Source organism: Phoxinus phoxinus (genome assembly GCF_949152265.1).
Source record: "Phoxinus phoxinus genome assembly, chromosome: 1".
Classification (NCBI taxonomy): domain Eukaryota; kingdom Metazoa; phylum Chordata; class Actinopteri; order Cypriniformes; family Leuciscidae; genus Phoxinus; species Phoxinus phoxinus.
The window spans coordinates 31,629,484-31,648,733 of NC_136876.1; the positions used below are offsets into that span (position 1 = coordinate 31,629,484).

A 19,250-nucleotide genomic window follows, 5' to 3' on the forward strand; every position below is an offset into this window, starting at 1 on the left:
TAGAATGACCCCCCTCCTTTATCCTCTTATGTTTTCAGGATTGGAACCGGACATGGCAAACACACAATCCAGACCTGACATCATGTTTCCAGAACACACTGCTGGTTTGGATACCATGCCTCTACCTCTGGTTGTTTGCACCGTTCTACATCCTATACATCAAAAGCCATGACCGTGGATACATATGCATGACCCACCTCAACAGAGCTAAAACAGTGAGTTTTAACAAACAGGATTCCGGTACAACAGTAAACAACTTGTTTTTTTCTAGCAGCGTGCTTTATGACTGAGCTGTTTGAAGGTCATGTGACTCTTCTCCAACAGGTTATTGGGTTCACTCTATGGCTTATCTGCTGGGCAGATGTTTTCTACTCTTTCTGGGAAAGAAGCCGTGGGGCTACAATAGCCCCAGTCTACCTAGTCAGCCCCACAATGCTTGGCATTACAATGGTGAGATCCATATCCATATATCCTTTTTTTTCATATATTGAATTATACTGCTTTGCTTGTAATTTACTCTTTGCTTTGCATTTATTTCATATTCAAATGACATAAATGTGTTCCTCTTTTCTTGCCTCAAGGACTTTTATTTGACTGATGTTTACAAAGTTGAAGTGTTGTGTAATTGAATGTGTTGTTATACTTGTTTTAGTTGCTGGCTACGTTCTTGATCCAGTATGAGCGGATGAAGGGGGTCCAGTCCTCAGGGGTGTTGCTCAATTTTTGGCTGATCGCCATAGTGTGCGCTACAGTCACATTTCGCTCCAAGATCCTGCTTGCGTTGAATGAAGTAAATATGACTTTTGCGTTAAAACTGACAGTTTCTGCTGTCAGTCCACATTCATATGTGATTTGAAGTCAGATTTTTTTGGGGGAGAAATTCAGCCCAGTCTGAACAGTCAGATAAGATTTTAAGTAGTTTCTTTTGTCATTCGAAATACAGTATGTGTCACACATGTAATATCCCACAAATTGCATAGCATCTAAATACACACATTTTGGTTAATTCTATCCTCATAAATTTCCTCATGTGATGTTCACTATGTCAAGAATTGTGCATGAGTGAATGAATCAGCAGTTTTGGGTCCAGTATATTCACATTTGTGTCACTTATGATCTCTCATGTGTCGTGTGGGTTCTGCACCGCAGCAGAGGCCAAATTTCCTGTTTCTTCCTACACTGACAACTGCTCATCAGTTTCTGTAGAAGAAAGTCTCTCAGTATTACATTGACTGTTACATCATTACTATAGCAACCAACACATAATTAATGATATACAGGATGTTGAATAAACCGTACAAATGGATCATAGTTCACCAATTGCAAACTGATAGTCAGTCCTAATGTACCAATTTAAAAAACAAATCAGATTTGTCTGTAATGCGAGCAAAGCCTTTAAGTGTTGTTTGATTCAACAGTCTTTCTTTTCAGCCTGGCAGTGTGGACGTGTTCAAATATACCACATTCTACATATATTACACCATGCTGCTCATCTCTCTGATCCTGGCCTGCTTCTCCGACCAGCCTCCGCTCTTTTCACAGGCTGTCAAAGATTCGGTTTGTGAACTTTCCTTAATGAAGGTAAAGGTATGCTTCATTTTATGGATGTTGAATAGATGGCCAATACTGTGAATGTTTGTGTACAGAATCCATGTCCAGAGTTGGGAGCTTCGTTCCTGTCCAAAATCACTTTCTGGTGGATCACAGGGTAAATAAATAAAAATAATAACCAAAAAAACTACTGCGCTTCTAGAATTGCCTAGTGGTTAGTGCATTGCCTCTGACGCATGGAGGTATCTAGAAGTTTTAGTCTGACTCATGTAATTTCTTGATACCATCTGTCCCATAATTTTCTGTATTATCATTCTAAGTATTATCTATATCAGAAAAAGTATTTCTTCTGAGTATCGTTTTTGAAGGATCCTTCATTTTGCTGTTGTCTTAAAGGGTTAGTTCACCCAAAAAAAAAATTTCTGTCATTATTTACTCACCCTCATGTCATTCCAAACCCGTAAGACCTTTGTTCATCTTCGGAACACATCTAAAGATATTTTTGATTCAGGTTCTGACCCTCCATAGACTGCAACGTTATTACCACTTTCAAGGCCCAGGAAGGTAGTAATGCCATAGTTAAAATAGTCCATGTGACTACAGTGGTTCAACCTTAATATTACAAAGCGACGAGAATACTTTTTGTGCGCAAAAAAACAAACAAAAATAACTACTTTATTCAACTATTTCTTCCGTGTCAGTCTCTGACGCTTTTTACGTTGTGTAAACAGTATAGCTCTTCTGGGTTCTACGTCAGAACGCTGGCTCAGTATTAGCCTCGTCAGCATCACACACACGTGTGTCATGGTGCTCACGTGAACAGCGTCAGACACTCACACAGAGGAAAATATGATCTATAATTAGAAATAAAAGTAGTAATTTTTTTGGGGGGTTGCGCACAAAAAGTATTCTCGTCACTTCATAACATTAAGTTTGAACCACTGTAGTCACATGGACTATTTTAACAATGACTTCACTACCTTTCTGGACCATGAAAGTGGTAATAATGTTGCAGTCTATGGGAGGTCAGAACGGTCTCGGATTTCATTACAAATATTTTAATATATTTCGAAGATGAACAAAGGTCTCACGGGTTTGGAACGAAATGAGGGTGTGTAATTAATGACAGATTTTTTTTGTTGTTGTTGGTGAACCAACCCTTTAAGCTTGTATTCAAGCTGGATGTTGTTTCTTGATAGTTCATTCATGTCCCATACTTTTCCTCACAGATTGATGGTGAAAGGTTATAAAAGGCCTCTGGAGGAGAAGGATCTGTGGTCGCTCAACGTGGAGGATAAATCTCAGAGAGTTGTGCCACAGCTAGTGCGGCGCTGGGACCAAGAATGCAACAAGGTCAAAAGGTTAGACTCAAGGAGTTACCTTTTTTTGTATTACCTCCTCAAGGAGGTGCATAGGTATTTTTTTTTAATGAAGTCTGTGGGTTTGCTACTCAAATTACTAATCCTCTGGTTTGTTTTTGGTTTTTGTGCTAGGCCTGTAGATAAGACACTCTACTCTCCAAAACGTGCAGCAAGGGGAGAAAAGAAGGAGGGACAACCAATAGAAGAGTCTGAGATTTTGCTTGCGAAAACCCTTCAGAAAACTGGCAATCCGTCTCTCTTCTGTGCTCTCTGCCGAACCTTTGGACCCTACTTTCTTGTCAGCTCTCTTTATAAGATTATTCATGACGTCCTGATGTTTGTTGGACCAGAGATTCTCAGGTATAAATCTACAGCATCAAAATGAGCTATTTATGTTTTGCAGGTGTAATTATTCCCATCTGTGCTGTGTTCAGGAACAATAGTACTCTGCAGGGTAAAGGGCAAGCCTTCCCCCTGTGTTTTCACAGTCATGTGGTTAGTAATGACTTTAACTCTGTGGGAACGACACAGTCAAAACAACAGCTGTGGCTCTTAAAAAGAGCTCCAGTGAAGTTAGTTTTGGCATGCTGGAAGTCGTGCCATCAGATTGTGCACTGGACCATGTTCAAATCCTCTTTAATCTTCTGAATATATCACCTGAACTCTCGGCAGTAAGCCTTTAACCAGTTTGCCCACTTTCCTTTCGCTTGAATCCAGAAGAGCTACATTCTGCTGCATTAAACATAATTGACCACCATTGACATATACATTTTTACTCGCGTGAGTTCTGTCTTTTGTATCTTAGGCTGCTTATCCAATTTGTGAATGATTCAAGTGCCCCTACTTGGCTTGGCTACTTCTACACCACCCTGCTGTTCGTGTGTACCTGTTTTCAAACCCTCATTCTGCAAAAATATTTTCACGTTTGCTTTGTGACTGGCATGAGGTTACGTACGGCCATCGTTGGCGCCGTATATAGGAAAGTAAGTGGAGTCTTGTTTGATAAAATGTGCATAACATGGTGTAATAAGCTGTTTACATCACATTTAGACTTAAAATAATGCATTGTCCAATGAATGTCATACTTTAACTCTCAGAACACAAAACATTTTATTTATTGAAAAAAAAAAGAAAAAAGAAATACAATACAATACAAAATTTGACTTTTAAATTGCATATACACTGCAGTTCAGAAGTTTGGGATTGGCAAGATTTTTTAAATGTTTTTGAAATAAGTCTCTTATGCTTATACATTAAACAATTTATGCATGTGATGCAAAGCTGAATTTTCAGCATCATTACTCCAGTCTTCAGTGTCACATGATCCTTCAGAAATCATTCTAATATGCTGATTTGCTGCTCAAGAAACATTATTATTATTAATGTTAAAAACATTTGTGCTGCTAAATATTTTTGTGGATACATTTTTTTTTCAGGATTTTTTGGTAAATAGAAAATTCTAAACTGCACTTATTTGAGTTAATACCATAAATGTCTTTAATGTTACTTTGATCAATTCAATGCATCCTTGCTGAATACAGTTTTCTTTAAAAAAAACAAAACAAGTTTTAATGGTAGTGTAGATTTATAATGTTTTCCTTAATTTTGTCTAGGCCTTGGTTATTACCAATGCTGCCCGTCGAACATCCACGGTCGGAGAGATTGTGAATCTGATGTCTGTAGATGCACAGCGGTTTATGGACCTCATCACTTATATCAACATGATTTGGTCAGCACCTTTGCAGGTTATCCTGGCCCTGTACTTCTTGTGGCAGGTATGTGCCCAAACAAAGGGGTATTGACATGTTTAATTAGTGTGTTCATTTCATTGTACATCAGTAATACCTGTTTTTTTTGTTGCTCTTTTTATTACTATTAGAATCTGGGTCCTTCTGTGCTTGCTGGAGTTGCTGTGATGGTGCTGATGGTTCCCATAAATGCAGTCATTGCCATGAAAACTAAAACCTACCAGGTTTTTAACCTCTTTTCCTGCTCGGCAGGTTTATTTGATTCCATTTCATTAATCAATCATCATTGTTTAATCTGATACACTCACCCACAGGTTGCCCAAATGAAAAGCAAAGACAATAGGATCAAGCTTATGAACGAGGTACTAAATGGCATTAAAGTGCTTAAACTCTACGCATGGGAACTGGCGTTCAAAGACAAAGTGTCTGCCATCCGAGAGAGTGAATTGCAGGTGCTGAAGAAGACCGCTTACCTTGGTGCTGTGTCCACCTTTACTTGGGTTTGCGCACCATTTTTGGTAGGTGGTGCCTTTGAGTGAATCATTTGACCAGAGTCCCAATCTTACATGGGCTCTTTCATTATGCCCATTGCTTTTGATGCTACCTTATGGTTGTAAGACATTCATTCATGTGATCTTTTTTCTTTCACAAAGGTTGCCCTCTCCACATTCGCAGTATACGTGTTAGTGGATGAACATAATATTCTGGATGCGCAGAAGGCGTTCGTTTCTCTGGCTCTGTTCAACATCCTGCGCTTCCCTCTTAATATGTTGCCCATGGTCATCAGCAGCATGGTGCAGGTATTCCTGTCTTTCTCCTTTAAAAAAAAAAGCTAAATGTAAACCTTATAAGAAGAATGTGGTTTATGTTATGAGAACTCAAAAGGTTTTGGACCCCGAACACAGAGCACTTGTGATCCTCTCAAGCAAGACCCAGGAAATCGTTATCTGCCTAATTTTGAATTATAACCACAAAATCTATTGCTTCTTTAGGCCAGTGTGTCTTTGAAACGTCTGCGTGTATTTCTGTCCCATGAAGAGTTGGATGAAGACAGTGTGGACCGGCCAGCCATCACTGGATGTAAGTTCAGTGATTCACAAGCAGTTCAAATCTACAAAAGACCCAATGTGCTGTGTCCTGTGTTGTGCTTTTTTTTTAGGATGCTGTGCTTGTTTGACTCTCAAAGCTCTGCAGTCCCCAAACAGTTTCGTCCGACAGGGGGGAAAAGGATTGTATGAGAGAGCAGCACAGCTGTTCGATGAATCTGTGGGTTTAAAGTCATCTCATGTGTTTTGATGTTCACTTAAGAGACTTCATTGTTGTTTCCTGCTCATTCAGCTCCTGACTGCATTAGTATTGCGGACGGAGCTTTCAGCTGGTCTAAAGGCGACCCCCCTACTTTGAAGAGGTAACCTCATTTTGCAAGTACTATATGGTACAATGAATAGCATCTTGTTCAATGTTATAGAGTACTAGGGATGGGAATTTAATGGAATTTTAAAATCCTGCTTCCGATGAACGATTCCATGAACAATTTTATTATATAATTATATATTTTATCAATAATTATTTTTGAAGAAGCACCACCCTCCCTCAACAATTAGTCCTAACTAAACAAATACAATATTTTTTGATAGTATTTGTTACAATAAAGAACTGTTAACGTAATAATGTCATGAAATTAATTTGATTTTGGTTCTTTTTATTTGGTTCTCAATTCCCAGCCTTATGTAGTACTCTATATAAATGTAGTTATACTATATTTAATGCATCAGAATGACTTTTAGCATTGACTATTGCGGTTACATAGAGCAGAACTGGTGAAACGGGCTTCTGAGGACATGTCAGGCAAGTACATGTGCATGAACCCCGATACTGGAGAGCGACAATCGCCAGAGGAATTGTAATCTGGTGAATCTCCATTGATATTAATGAGAAAGATGATGAAATTTGGGTGGCGAATTCCTTTTAATCTTAGCTTGATTTCTACCTCATCTACTTCAAATCATGCATTAAAATGTTTAATTTGTCTTGCATTATTGTTCACGGTAAATTCAGTTGTTAATGTCAGTACACTAAAGGATTTGCCCATTATCTTCAATCAACAATGAAGTTAATTAAGAAATCCTAATGAATGAATGAATGAAACTCCTTTATACCGTTTTGACACAATGCCGCCTGTGTCCACATGATGTTTGAACTGTTTGTTGTTCATTGTATCTGCTCTTGTGTCAGCATGTCTCTCGCTCTCTCTCTTCAGGATTAATGTGCGTATCCCTGAGGGGGCGCTGGTTGCTGTGGTAGGGCATGTGGGTTCAGGGAAATCCTCTCTGCTTTCAGCTTTGCTGGGGGAGATGGAGAAGCAAGAAGGAAATGTGTCAATCAAGGTACAGACTCAAGCTACATATCTGAAAACAGTGGCTCTTTTAATTATAGTGCGATTGTTTTATTTAAGTTTAACAGAATATACAACTGGGGCTCAAACATTTGAGACCCCTTTGGAAAATGCTTATATTTTGCATTATTATTTTAATATAATTTACTATATATTAAATATAGTATCATAAAATATGTATTAATATTTTATTACGTCATTACATTAAATTAGCTTCACATAAATGTAATGAAAGTTGAACTTGAATTTCATAATTTCTCAGTATTTGATTTCTTCCCTTTTAATGACAGCAGCACTTGAGCTGCATAAACTCCACATGATTTGAAAAGGATCCAAAAAGCATCTTAAGCTTCAATGGAAGCAAGAACATTTGACCGTCACATGATCAATGTCCCAAATATACTTATTTGATTTAGAATTGTGCAGAATCTGAAATACTTGTTATTCATTGTATGTCATACATTTCTTTGTTTTGATTTCTTAAAGACAATGTTTTAATGACATTTTAAGGTTTAAGTAAAAGATAAGAGCCAAGGCATTTGGAACCCTCTGTGTATTTGGATAACTGTAATAATGGGATAATAAAGAGACGTATTGAGTGTCTGACTCTGTTTTTCAGGGCTCTGTGGCTTACGTGCCTCAGCAGGCCTGGATCCAGAACGCCACCCTCAAAGACAACATCTTGTTTGGACGGGAAACCAAAGAGAGCTGGTACCAGAAAGTAGTGGAGGCCTGTGCTCTACTACCTGACCTGGAGGTCCTACCTGGAGGAGACACTACGGAGATTGGAGAGAAGGTAAAAAGATTTTAGAATGATTCTTACATTTTTCTCTTAACCAAGTACGACAGAATAGTGATTGAAGCTACATACCATCAAAGGCTGATTTAAATGCTACAGTCAAGACTCTATAGACAAGACATGCAGTATGCACATTTAAGTGTTTGTTTTATTACACCTTATCTTCATCTTCTAGATTTAAATTACAACATATCATTTATAGGTCATTTTATCCACCTTTTTCCTAACGAGCTTACTGCATTTTGAATTATGGGAATTATGGGTGGAACTTCCATTCAAAAAGACTGAAACGAATCATTTTTAATCATAAGGTTGCCCTACAAATAAAGCTGATCTGTCAGTTTTCCTTCATGATTTATTTTCAGACATCATGAGAATAACACTTAGCATTTTAACATGACATGTTATAACAAGAATATTTGTGGCAAGAGCTCTTTTCAGTCACTGCATTCCTTTTCTCATGATTATTTAATTTTTTCCCTTTGCATTCCACTGTAATAGTATGAAAAATCTCTACAACATCTACTGCACATTTGTGGTCTGTTCTCCTGATTTAATTTACGATTTATCCCATTAATAATTCACTGGAATGCACAAAGAATCTCACATTTTTCTCCTCAAATCCTAGAATACCTTGTTTTCAAATACAATTTATTTTCTGTTAAAATGACGGAAAGCGCTTTGAAATGGTATCACGCAATGCTGAAGTTAATGAACATTTTTGATTAAGGCAACGTATGTTACATAATACAGATGTATATTACTACAGTGATATTTAACCCGTCCGTTATTGCTGTGGAAAGAATCATGCTTTTGGGGTTATTCATGGTCTGTTAAAAGTCCCTTGTTGATGCTTTTACACTTTTAAATGTCCTTTTAATGTTTGATAGTTGAAGGGTGAGAAGAATAGTCATCTCATTGTGACCTTTTTTCTTTTAACATATTGCGTTCATAGAGCGAACCTTTCACTGATTGTTTACAGCTTATCGGAAGTTACACCCATCGGGTTTTTGGTTATCGCGCAAAGCATTTTTCGCACAAAGGAGTTTTTTTTTTTTTTTTTTCTGCACCGTGCCGGAAATGTCCAGTTCAGTAGCACTTGCATATCTGGTAACATTTTATTCCTAAAAACATTGTGAACATTGTGCCTGTTGACAGTATTTTCTGATTTATGGAGTGATAAAAATGGACATCCAAAATCCAAAACTTTTACTTCTAATATGTCAGCAAAATGAAACAAGAATTTTAAACCTGGCTTTATAGGTTCTGTACTAGAAATGAATGCAAATTAGTCCATATTTATTTAGATTATGCATATTAAAACAGAACATTTTAGAAAACTTGGAAAACAAAACAATTGTGTTAATGAATGGGCAAGTATGGTGATTTTATTTTAATCACATTTTTTACCCTATTCACCTGTGGTGTCTTGCCTTAAATATATAATAACAGATAATTGGGTTGATCATATGACACCTGTAATCTTAGGGTGTGAATCTGTCTGGAGGTCAGAAACAGCGGGTGAGTGTGGCCAGGGCTGTGTACTGCAACTGTGCTGTGTATCTGTTGGATGACCCGCTCTCAGCCGTGGACGCTCATGTAGGAAAACACATCTTTGAGAAGGTCATCGGACCTCAGGGCTTGCTACAGGGCAGAGTAAGGCCATTTCCCATGCATTATCCAAATATGTATACATCTCTTATATACATTTCACATCACGCATTGGTGCTTTTTTCAGACTCGGGTTCTGGTGACCCACGGGCTGAGCTTCCTGCCCCAGGCTGACCTGATCCTGGTGATGGTGGATGGAGAAATCACAGAGATGGGCTCTTATGCCGAGCTTTTGAGCAGACAGGGCGCCTTCGCTGAGTTCCTGCATATCTACTCCAACAAAGAGCAGGAGGAGGAGGAGGAGTCGTCAGGGGGAGGTGAGGCTTGCCTCCTCATGTCTGAACTTCTTTCATGCTTTCATGCATCTGTCCTTTCACAAAGCCATTTCCTCTGAATGATTACTATTGTTCACATTTCGTGTGATCTCCCCCCCCCAAGTGATCCATGTCTAGAGATAAATCTCTTTTTGACTGTGTATATATGTCTTCATCTCCATGTGTTCCTATGTTTTCTGTCCCCTCTGTTGGCTCTTCAGAAGAGGGAGGGGAGGCAGAGGACGAAAAAGGGAAATCTGAAGGTTTGAGGGTGTAATAATTGGTCCCCGGGCCATATAAATTAAATAGGTCTGCACGTACTTGCATGTTAGAGTAGGGCTTATTATGCAGGTCTGAAATATTTGACGTGTAGACTGAGTTAGATTCCTTAGTACTTTCCCAGTTCATTACCATTGGATTATAGCTCACAACCATACATTTACCTATTGCACATCCTTGCACTGTGCTCCATTTTGATGAAGTAAATGGTACTCTTTTTCACAGTTTCACACTGGATCCCATTTCTACTTGAGAGCTGAACAATGAAGTAACTGACTACATGTTACTACATTAATTACATAATATGCACACAACATAAACATTGAATTTTTGAGAGCATACACTACCATTCAAAAGTTTATTTGATTGAAAATAGAGGAAAAAGATTATTTACATTTTAAATTAATATTTTCTATTTTAATATATTTTGAATGTTGAAAACAGTTGCACATCTTAATATTTTTGTGGAAAGTATGATAATGTATTTTTTGATGGATCTAAATAGAAATATTTGAGTAATTTAAATATTTTGTAATTCTGTACTATCATTTTTGATCTTTTAATGTGTCCTCCTCGCTGAATAAAAGTATTAATTTCTTTATAATTCTTTTTGACCCCGAACATTTATACATTTTCTATTACAGGTTAAAGGTGCATAGCGCAAGATTCTGAGTTTTTGCAGAACTATGCCACCTCTGGCGGCAAGCGAAACTGCAGCCAGAGATGTGCACGCTAGAGTGCGGATCGGGCCGAATTTTTCAGTCCGAGCCCGGCCCGCGTCCGACAGAGCAGTAACCGAACCCGACCCGAGCCCGACAGGCATAAAGATATTTATGTTCGAGCCCGACCCGAGACCGGCAGTTAAAATCCCATTTTTTTCTCATACTAATGACAATTGTACGTTTGTTTGTGTGGAAAGCCCGCTTTTATTAAGCAACTGTAAGAAGGCAATCGGAAATGTCAACAGGACAAGCGCATCAGCGCGCGGAGCAACAAGCGCTCTTAACACCTGGCGCGCGCACATTATGCACGTGTTTCGTTGTCACGGCCACATAAACAAATGTCCGCACACAGGAAGACGGATGTTATGGTAATATTGTACATGTATTTTAATCACAAAAACGAACGTTTGCATCAAGTGAAAGCATCAGGCACATCGGCTACCTACATAATAAGCTGTTTTAAATTTAAAATGTTCAATGCCTTATCGTGCTGATGTGACCGAGCCCGACCCGAACCCGAACATCATTTCTAAATATCTGTCCGAACCCGGCCCGGCCCGTCGGGTACCAGCGGGTCCCGTCGGGCTCGGGTCGGGTATCCATCCTCTATTGCACACACTAGACAAAAGTTTTCTTTTTTTTTATCTTACGTGGAGTTTGCGTTGGTGTTTGAAATTAACTACAAGCAGGTCTCTTACAATCCATCTTCTACGGAGAATGCCGGCGAATACACAAACCTGCCAGACATAGCTATGTGCGCGTGACGTCACGCCCAGTCTAAAATTCAGGCCCGAATCCCTGTTATTTATTTTACTTTACAGGATTATAGAGACAATCTCAGTGATCAGAGAAGGGCTCATTCAGCCCATCAGGCAATTGTTTAAGCATGTATGGGTTAGAAAACGGGTATTTTTAACATGAAAAGTTGCTTTTAAAATGCACCTTTAACATCAAAAGTAATTTAATTCAACATCTAATATTGCCTTCACATGCTGCTTTTAATGAAATGTTCGGAAGTAATTTAAAGATATAAAATACAAAGTATGTAAGTTATTATATTTGATGCACATGATATTTGTAAATAAGCTCATTTAATTTCAGACGCACAGGGAAAGGCCTTATAGTATACAGTGTAGGACATTTACACTCATCACTGCTAGAATGGAGCACTGTGAATGTGCTTCAACCTTTGACCTTCACCAGACTTGTGTCTGAGATGCTCGGCACTGTTTCAGCGCAGCCTGCTGGTGAATCTTCTAACTGTAACCCACACCTCTGAGCCTAAAAACATTGCTTTAGCATTTGTGTTTTTGTTAGACTGTCCCTTGTTTCAACTGGCCTTAGAGGTGTGGTTGCTTAGAAGCAAATTTGTATTGTCTTTTACTGCTATTTCAAATATAGACGTTTGTACTCAAGGGCACACCGATGCTCTAGTTGCTGCTTGATTACAAAAATTCTTGCAAAAAAAGTGCGCTTTTGAATGACATGACTTTTAGATAATAGTGAGAAAGGTTGAGTTCTGTTAGTGGTATAGGTGAGGACATGGAATGGCATGAAGCATGCAGGAAGATGTATGTAATTCTATCTGATTTAGTCAATATTTTCTCATCCACAGATGCAGTGCCACGGAAAGGACTCGAAAATGGGGGCCCTGCTGCCCTTTTGGGGTAAGAAATCGCTGATGTCTTTTCTAACTAATTTCTCTGTTCTGAATAAACACTGTCCAAAAAAAAAATCACATTGTTTTTGCCCATATACATGTAATTTCATGACTTTTTATTTTTTAAACAACTAAGTCCTGGTGGACATAGCATAACACATGAATAAAATATATATTTTTCTCCAATTGTTTCTTATGTTATAAACAATGTAATGACCAAAACTTTCTTTGGTCTCAGGGTCTAAGTCTTTTGAAGTCATATGACAGCTTTTGTGTGGGAAACAGATTGAATTGCAACTAGTTATTCACTGGTAATTTCCTCCTCTGTGAGAAGAACTGTTGTGGCCAAATCATGAGTCAGTGAATAAGTCGCTGCTACATCTCTCATGAATTCCAAATTCTGTTCATCAGAATGAAAACCAAGAACGAAACCATATAAACCAATGCATCAGATATGCGCACTCGCTCATTTGTGCTGGATTATAAAATGACTTGTGTTAAGGTTGATTAGGACACCGTCTAATATGTAACAACCATTTAATGTTTAAATCAAGTACTAATAATATTTTGACATTATTGACTAGCCTGGTGTTTCTCTGTGTCCTGTAGAGAGAGTCAGAACTCTCTAAATGCATCCGGGACCGGTAAAACACAGAAGACTGAACCAAACGATGCTGATGCTGCGAAGAAGACCAAATCTGCAGATTCTGCCCGACTGACCGAGGCAGACAAAGCCAACACTGGCAGGGTAGGAATCCACCGTCTCTATGTCAGGATGTGAGAGCATGATTCCCTGAGGACATGTTATTTGTTTTTGGTTATGGTCAATAGTTTCTCTCAAAATCATGTCAGGGCTTAATTTGTGTCGTTTGAGCTGACTGGTTCCTTTTGATTCTGAGATTTAGTGAATGATGTTTGTTGTGCAGGTGAAACTAGCTGTGTTTTGGGAGTACATGAAGGCTATCGGCTTGCCCCTGTCCATCTTCAGTATCTTTCTGTTCTTCTGTCATCATTTGTCCTCTCTGGGCTCAAACTACTGGCTCAGTCTCTGGACAGATGACCCTGTTATCAACAACACCCAGCCCAACAGAGAGATGCGTTTAGGGGTGTATGGAGGCCTGGGACTCTCACAAGGTGATTTTAAAAGAACTGACTTTCAGTTGGTTGCATGTGATTTGTATAAATTCACATTTTAAAATCCTGAAAACTGTTCTCAAGGTACAAGTGCATTACACAACTTTGTAAAAGGTTTTACCAAAGTAAAGCTTTTAGATGTAGTTGTATGGATATATGCATATACCATAGCTATTTGGAATACTAGGATGAAAGTCTTTAAGACCAAAGAAGACCATAATTTAATTGCTCTAATTGAAAAAATAATTATATATATATATTTAGCCATATAAAGAGCCATTTTGGAGGTTGCAGTTTAATGTAAATATTTCAGAATTTCGTTTAAAAAGTCAATAAATTAATTTAAGTTAATTTTATCAGTACAGCCAATTAATAATGATAGTAAATGATAGTATTTTTTCTTCAGTTAATACAACTAAACATCCTTTTTGTATACAAATGTTGCTTTGTTTTACTTCTATATTGGTCATTTTTATCTAAATGTATATTTTATTGATTATTGTTGTAGTAAATTGGTCCAAAAACTAGTTTGATTCTGAAAAGCCAGCTTTTTATACTTTTTTCTTCTTCTTTTCTCTTTGTGGCAGGCATTGCAGTGTTCTGCTATTCTGTGTCAGTGTCTATTGGTGGGATCTTAGCCTCCCGCTACCTGCACCAGACAATGCTCTACAATGTCCTGAGATCGCCAATGTCTTTCTTCGAACGCACACCCAGCGGCAACCTTGTCAATCGATTTGCCAAAGAGACCGACACCATTGACTCTGTCATCCCTAGCATCATAAAAATGTTCATGGGCTCACTGTTTAATGTGCTTGGCTCATGTGCTGTCATCCTCATCGCCACGCCGCTGGTAGCCGCCATCATCCCCCCTCTGGGTCTGGTGTACTTCTTTGTACAGGTCAGTCAGTTATTTCACCTTCTGAATGCTTGTTAGTATAGGCTAGCAACACTTTAGGGTAAAATACAATGTTGTAGCAGTAGTATACATTTAAATAGAAAAGATTCGAGATTGAGAGTTGCTGCTCTAATGTGTCTTTCCGTCTTTGTTAGCGTTTCTACGTGGCGTCTTCCCGGCAACTGAAACGACTGGAGTCTGTGAGCCGCTCTCCGGTCTACACACACTTCAATGAAACTCTGCTGGGCACCAGTGTGATCCGAGCGTTTGGAGAGCAGCAGCGCTTCATCAGGGAGAGTGACGGCAGAGTGGACCACAACCAAAAAGCTTATTTCCCCAGCATTGTAGCCAACCGGTGAGAACTCAAGAAACCTCCCTAGGTTTTAGGTCTCATTTACTTAGATATATTAGTGTTTTGTTGTTTGGAAAGATTAAGTTTTCTGTGTGTCTTTGTGCCTCTGTGTCTTGGAGATGGCTGGCGGTAAGGTTGGAGTATGTGGGGAACTGCATTGTGACATTTGCAGCTCTTTTTGCTGTGATGGCCAGGGACAGTCTGAGTCCAGGAATCATGGGGCTTTCCATCTCCTATGCGCTGCAGGTCAGTCTGACATCTACAAATGCTGAGATACAAGGCAGATGTCCACCCAAGTTCTTACTACTCTTGTATTTCACACAGGTCACAGCATCTCTGAACTGGTTGGTGCGGATGTCCTCTGAGCTGGAGACAAACATAGTAGCGGTGGAGAGGGTGAAGGAATATGGAGACACAGAGAAAGAGGTCAGTGCACCAGCAGGCAGATTGTGTGTGATCATTCTGTACTTCTGTTGAGTCCAATCTGTGATTAGCCTGGTTTCCTTATCTCACACTGTACTAGAGAGATAAGGACAGTTAGCGCACTTGGGAGGGGCGGGAAATAGTTTATGTCTACAAGATGAGCCACTTGTTTTTCCAGAAAGAATTTGGATAATTGATACATGATGTCTCCATGGATTTTTTTCTTTGCCATTATGAGGATTTTAGGTTAAAATGTATATGCATGTATAAAGGGAATGTGTATATCTGAGATCTTGTAACTGTTGATTTTTTTTCTATCATTTGTCTTTTGCTATTTCTAAAAAATTATTTCTTCACTAGTTCATTAAAAATGGGCTTTCAGTGTGACGGATAATTTTTTTTAATGCTATGTACAAATATGCGGTGTTCCTTTTAAATTATAATTCATACACTTATTAAACGTTACATTAATTGTAATGTTAATTGTAAGTTTGGGGTCTGTCATTTTTTGTGTGTGAAGAAATTAATTGATTAATTCAGTAAGGATGCATTAAATTGAGCAAAAGTCTAAATGTCACAAAAGCTTTATTTTTCAAATAAATACTCAAGACTGATCTCATGAAATGGCGTATGTATGGCATACATACTTGGCAGTGGCGTGTATGTTTATGCAAAGTCATGATGTCATGTTGAAATACTAGTCTTTTGAACTATCTGTCCATCAAAGAATGCTGAAACAAAAATGTATCGTGTTTTCCACAAAAAAATTAAGCAGCACAACTGTTTTCTAAATTTGATAATAATAAATGTTTATTGAGCATCAAATCGACATATTATAATGATTTCTGAAGGATCATGTGACACTGAAGACTGGAATAATGATGCTAAAAAATAATTCACAGGAATAAATTACATTTGAAAATATATTAAAATAGAAAAGTTATTTTAAATTGTTATAATATTTCAAAATATAACTTTTTTTAAGGCAACCTTGGTGAGCATAAGAGACTTTCAACCCCAAATGTTTGACCAGTTGTATAATTAGCACAATTAGCAGATTAAAATAGTATTAGATGTATGTTAGTTCATGTCAAAGTTGACTTTATTTACTTTCAATCATTTGTTTCAGTGTTAAAGATGGATTGTTGAGATGTGATTGGTCTGTGCTGTATTGATGTCCCTGTTCACAGGCTGAATGGAGGTTGGAGAATTCAACTCTTCCTGCTGGCTGGCCGACCGTTGGTCGCATTGAAATCCGCAACTTTGGCTTGAGATACAGAGAGGACTTAGAGCTGGCTATTTGTGATATCTCGGTCAACATTGAGGGAGGAGAAAAAGTGTGTGAAATCATTCCAATATCCAAAATCTGTTCATGCTTTGACTTTGTCAGTAAACAATGTTCATTTAGGAATCTTTTGACCTACAAAGTCAATCATGTATGTATGTTTTTTTGTGTTTTTCTTAGGTGGGAATTGTGGGTAGGACCGGAGCAGGAAAGTCCTCTCTGACATTAGGGCTCTTCCGCATCATTGAGGCAGCTCAGGGGGAGATGCGTATAGATGGAGTGAACATTGCTGAGCTGGGCTTGCATGAGCTACGATCCAGAATCACAATCATTCCTCAGGTATCGCAGTTGAATAGACCTAAACACTCATTTGCTGTTATCAATAATACAGTTGTCACATTGTTGTTTTCCTTTCAGAATAAATTTTTTTTCCCCTCAGTTAACTTGCCAATGACAATTGAACTATGCTGTTTTTGTTCATCTTTTTCATATATATCCACCTCAGGATCCCGTGCTGTTCTCAGGTTCCTTGCGCATGAATCTGGATCCCTTTGATGGCTACACTGATGAGGAGGTGTGGAGATCTCTGGAACTCGCACATCTCAAGAACTTTGTGTCTGGCCTGCCTGACAAACTCAACCATGAGTGTTCAGAGGGTGGAGAGAATCTCAGGTACAAACTCTTGACAAGATTCCTCCCTCTTTATCACTTGACTAAAAGCTGATCTGAGTGTTTCTGACGGGATATTCTGGGCTTCAGTTTGGGTCAGCGGCAGCTGGTTTGCCTGGCTCGAGCTCTCCTCAGGAAAACCAAGATTCTGGTTTTGGATGAAGCCACTGCAGCCGTGGATCTGGAGACGGACGATCTGATACAGTCCACTATCCGAACTCAGTTTGAGGACTGCACCGTTCTGACCATCGCACATCGCCTCAACACCATCATGGACTACACAAGGTAAACTTTATCCTTATTTGTTGTTTTTGGAATAATGAATCTGCAAAAATGTCAAATAAAAAAATATATATTAACAAAATATTATATAAAACCACAACAATGTTTTGTTATTATATAATAATATTTAATAAATATTTGTTAATAAGTCTTTTTTTTTTCTCTCAAGGGTGCTGGTTCTCGATAAAGGCAAGATGGCAGAATTTGATTCTCCATCCAAATTAATTGCCAAGAAGGGAATTTTCTACAAGATGGCCAAAGACTCAGGTTTGGTCTAATAATTAGAGGGGCTGAAGAGCCCTCTGTTCATTTAGGACATATCACTGGGTGGAGCACATGGAGAGTGGACCTGGCGAGACTGACTCTGAAGGTACCTCTTCTGTGGGCCTGGAGCTCTTACACACACACACACACACACACACACACACACACACACACAGTGTGAATATGACACCACTCCATTCTTCCGCTCCTCAGCTACTGTAGCCCTCCGTTTTTCAATCGCGTTTTAAAGGTTTCTCTGCTTTTGAAGGTTGTTTGATGCCAACATTTGGGATGTTTGAAACTAGTTTAATTTCTTCATCACTGTTTTTGTTGTCCGTTTTCATCTGAAAGACTTCTAAACCACGCTTTTTCTGCCTGTTGTTTACTGATGAAAACCTTTGTTTGCAACATTGTTTCACTTGAAGGAGTAAAGAACAAAGTTTCTCTGTGCAGTGTACCTTTGATGCAATGATCAATTGTATACTGACCAAACAGCTGCTGTGAAATCCCTCCATGAGCACGAGGGGCTTCATCTCACGGCACGCCAAAGTTAATGTTTGAAGCTATTCTCATCATCAAAGAAATGTTCTGTAAAAAGAGACATTTGAGTTTTACCTCCAGATAGCCATTGTTTTCTCTCAATTAAACTTTATTTATACTTTAAGAATATCTGTTACAATATATTTTTCTTTTCTTTCATATAATATTATTTTATCATGTAACATATTTATTACTGGGTATTACCCACTGATGGTGACTTAAGCCTTGCCATTATAATGCTGTAGAGGCTACATTGGCCTACTGCTTTCATTGGTGAATGTATTTAGCTGCCGTATTTGATTTATGATCCTTGTTTACTGTTATTGTTTTTCAGTGATCATTTTACCAAAAACAATGAATGCACTTATTGTTCTGTGTAAAAAAGGTCAAACCAGTGTGTGTCTCCCCCTCCTGTTTTGGTGGGGGTGATATTGTTTTTAATTTAGCAGGATTTATCCTAAACATATTTAAGGTCAGATACCCAAATTGTAGTAGTTCTGTAAGGACCGGTTGTTGTGCAGATTGCTGTACCTGCTGAGCTGTGTGCTGTGTGCTTCACTCGCCGTGCTGTATACCATATATCTGTTGAATGTACGCTTGAGTGGGCCATGTTGTGTCATTCATCAGTTCCTCCACTCTAGATCATTTAAGCCTTTTGAGTTTTTTTTTCAAGGCCAATTTTTTTTTTTTTTAAATAACTGACAGACAGACTTTAAATGAAAAAGTTACATACTTGTATGATTTGTATGTAAACATAAAGGTAATTATTTGATATTTGTATACATGCACTAGTTTTAAGTGTACTTAGTTTCATAAATCAAGCTATGTAAAGGGGAAATATAAATAAATTTTTGTAAAGAGCCCATAGTCTGTTTTTCTTATCTTTTATCTCATTGTACTTAAACTTAAGATCCTGTTTTCTTATTTTGTTAGAGAGAGAAAGAAAACAATTACTTCAATCAATAC

At 38.3% G+C, this 19,250-nt stretch overlaps 1 protein-coding gene across 2 annotated transcripts in view; it reads left to right on the plus strand.

Annotated features, from left to right (window-relative positions):
- The window catches only part of abcc1 (ATP binding cassette subfamily C member 1 (ABCC1 blood group)), a 23,275-nt gene extending 4,130 nt beyond the window's left edge, over positions 1-19,145 (plus strand). Inside the window, exons 3-33 of one of the 2 annotated variants that reach the window (XM_079622975.1) lie at positions 39-215; positions 325-450; positions 653-790; positions 1,432-1,557; positions 1,647-1,708; positions 2,781-2,912; positions 3,045-3,272; positions 3,718-3,895; positions 4,526-4,687; positions 4,792-4,884; positions 4,975-5,178; positions 5,314-5,460; positions 5,653-5,740; positions 5,999-6,068; positions 6,921-7,047; positions 7,675-7,851; positions 9,343-9,510; positions 9,593-9,782; positions 10,001-10,042; positions 12,396-12,447; positions 13,050-13,188; positions 13,367-13,574; positions 14,162-14,472; positions 14,625-14,824; positions 14,941-15,067; positions 15,146-15,247; positions 16,435-16,581; positions 16,710-16,868; positions 17,035-17,201; positions 17,289-17,483; positions 17,650-19,145. In XM_079622975.1, the coding sequence (XP_079479101.1) occupies positions 39-215; positions 325-450; positions 653-790; positions 1,432-1,557; positions 1,647-1,708; positions 2,781-2,912; positions 3,045-3,272; positions 3,718-3,895; positions 4,526-4,687; positions 4,792-4,884; positions 4,975-5,178; positions 5,314-5,460; positions 5,653-5,740; positions 5,999-6,068; positions 6,921-7,047; positions 7,675-7,851; positions 9,343-9,510; positions 9,593-9,782; positions 10,001-10,042; positions 12,396-12,447; positions 13,050-13,188; positions 13,367-13,574; positions 14,162-14,472; positions 14,625-14,824; positions 14,941-15,067; positions 15,146-15,247; positions 16,435-16,581; positions 16,710-16,868; positions 17,035-17,201; positions 17,289-17,483; positions 17,650-17,758 (4,551 nt within the window). In that variant the 3' untranslated portion in view covers positions 17,759-19,145. The remainder of the gene's footprint in view (positions 1-38; positions 216-324; positions 451-652; positions 791-1,431; positions 1,558-1,646; positions 1,709-2,780; positions 2,913-3,044; positions 3,273-3,717; positions 3,896-4,525; positions 4,688-4,791; positions 4,885-4,974; positions 5,179-5,313; positions 5,461-5,652; positions 5,741-5,998; positions 6,069-6,920; positions 7,048-7,674; positions 7,852-9,342; positions 9,511-9,592; positions 9,783-10,000; positions 10,043-12,395; positions 12,448-13,049; positions 13,189-13,366; positions 13,575-14,161; positions 14,473-14,624; positions 14,825-14,940; positions 15,068-15,145; positions 15,248-16,434; positions 16,582-16,709; positions 16,869-17,034; positions 17,202-17,288; positions 17,484-17,649) is intronic. The other variant, XM_079622976.1, reaches the window with a different exon arrangement.
- The last annotated feature ends 105 nt before the right edge of the window (positions 19,146-19,250 follow it).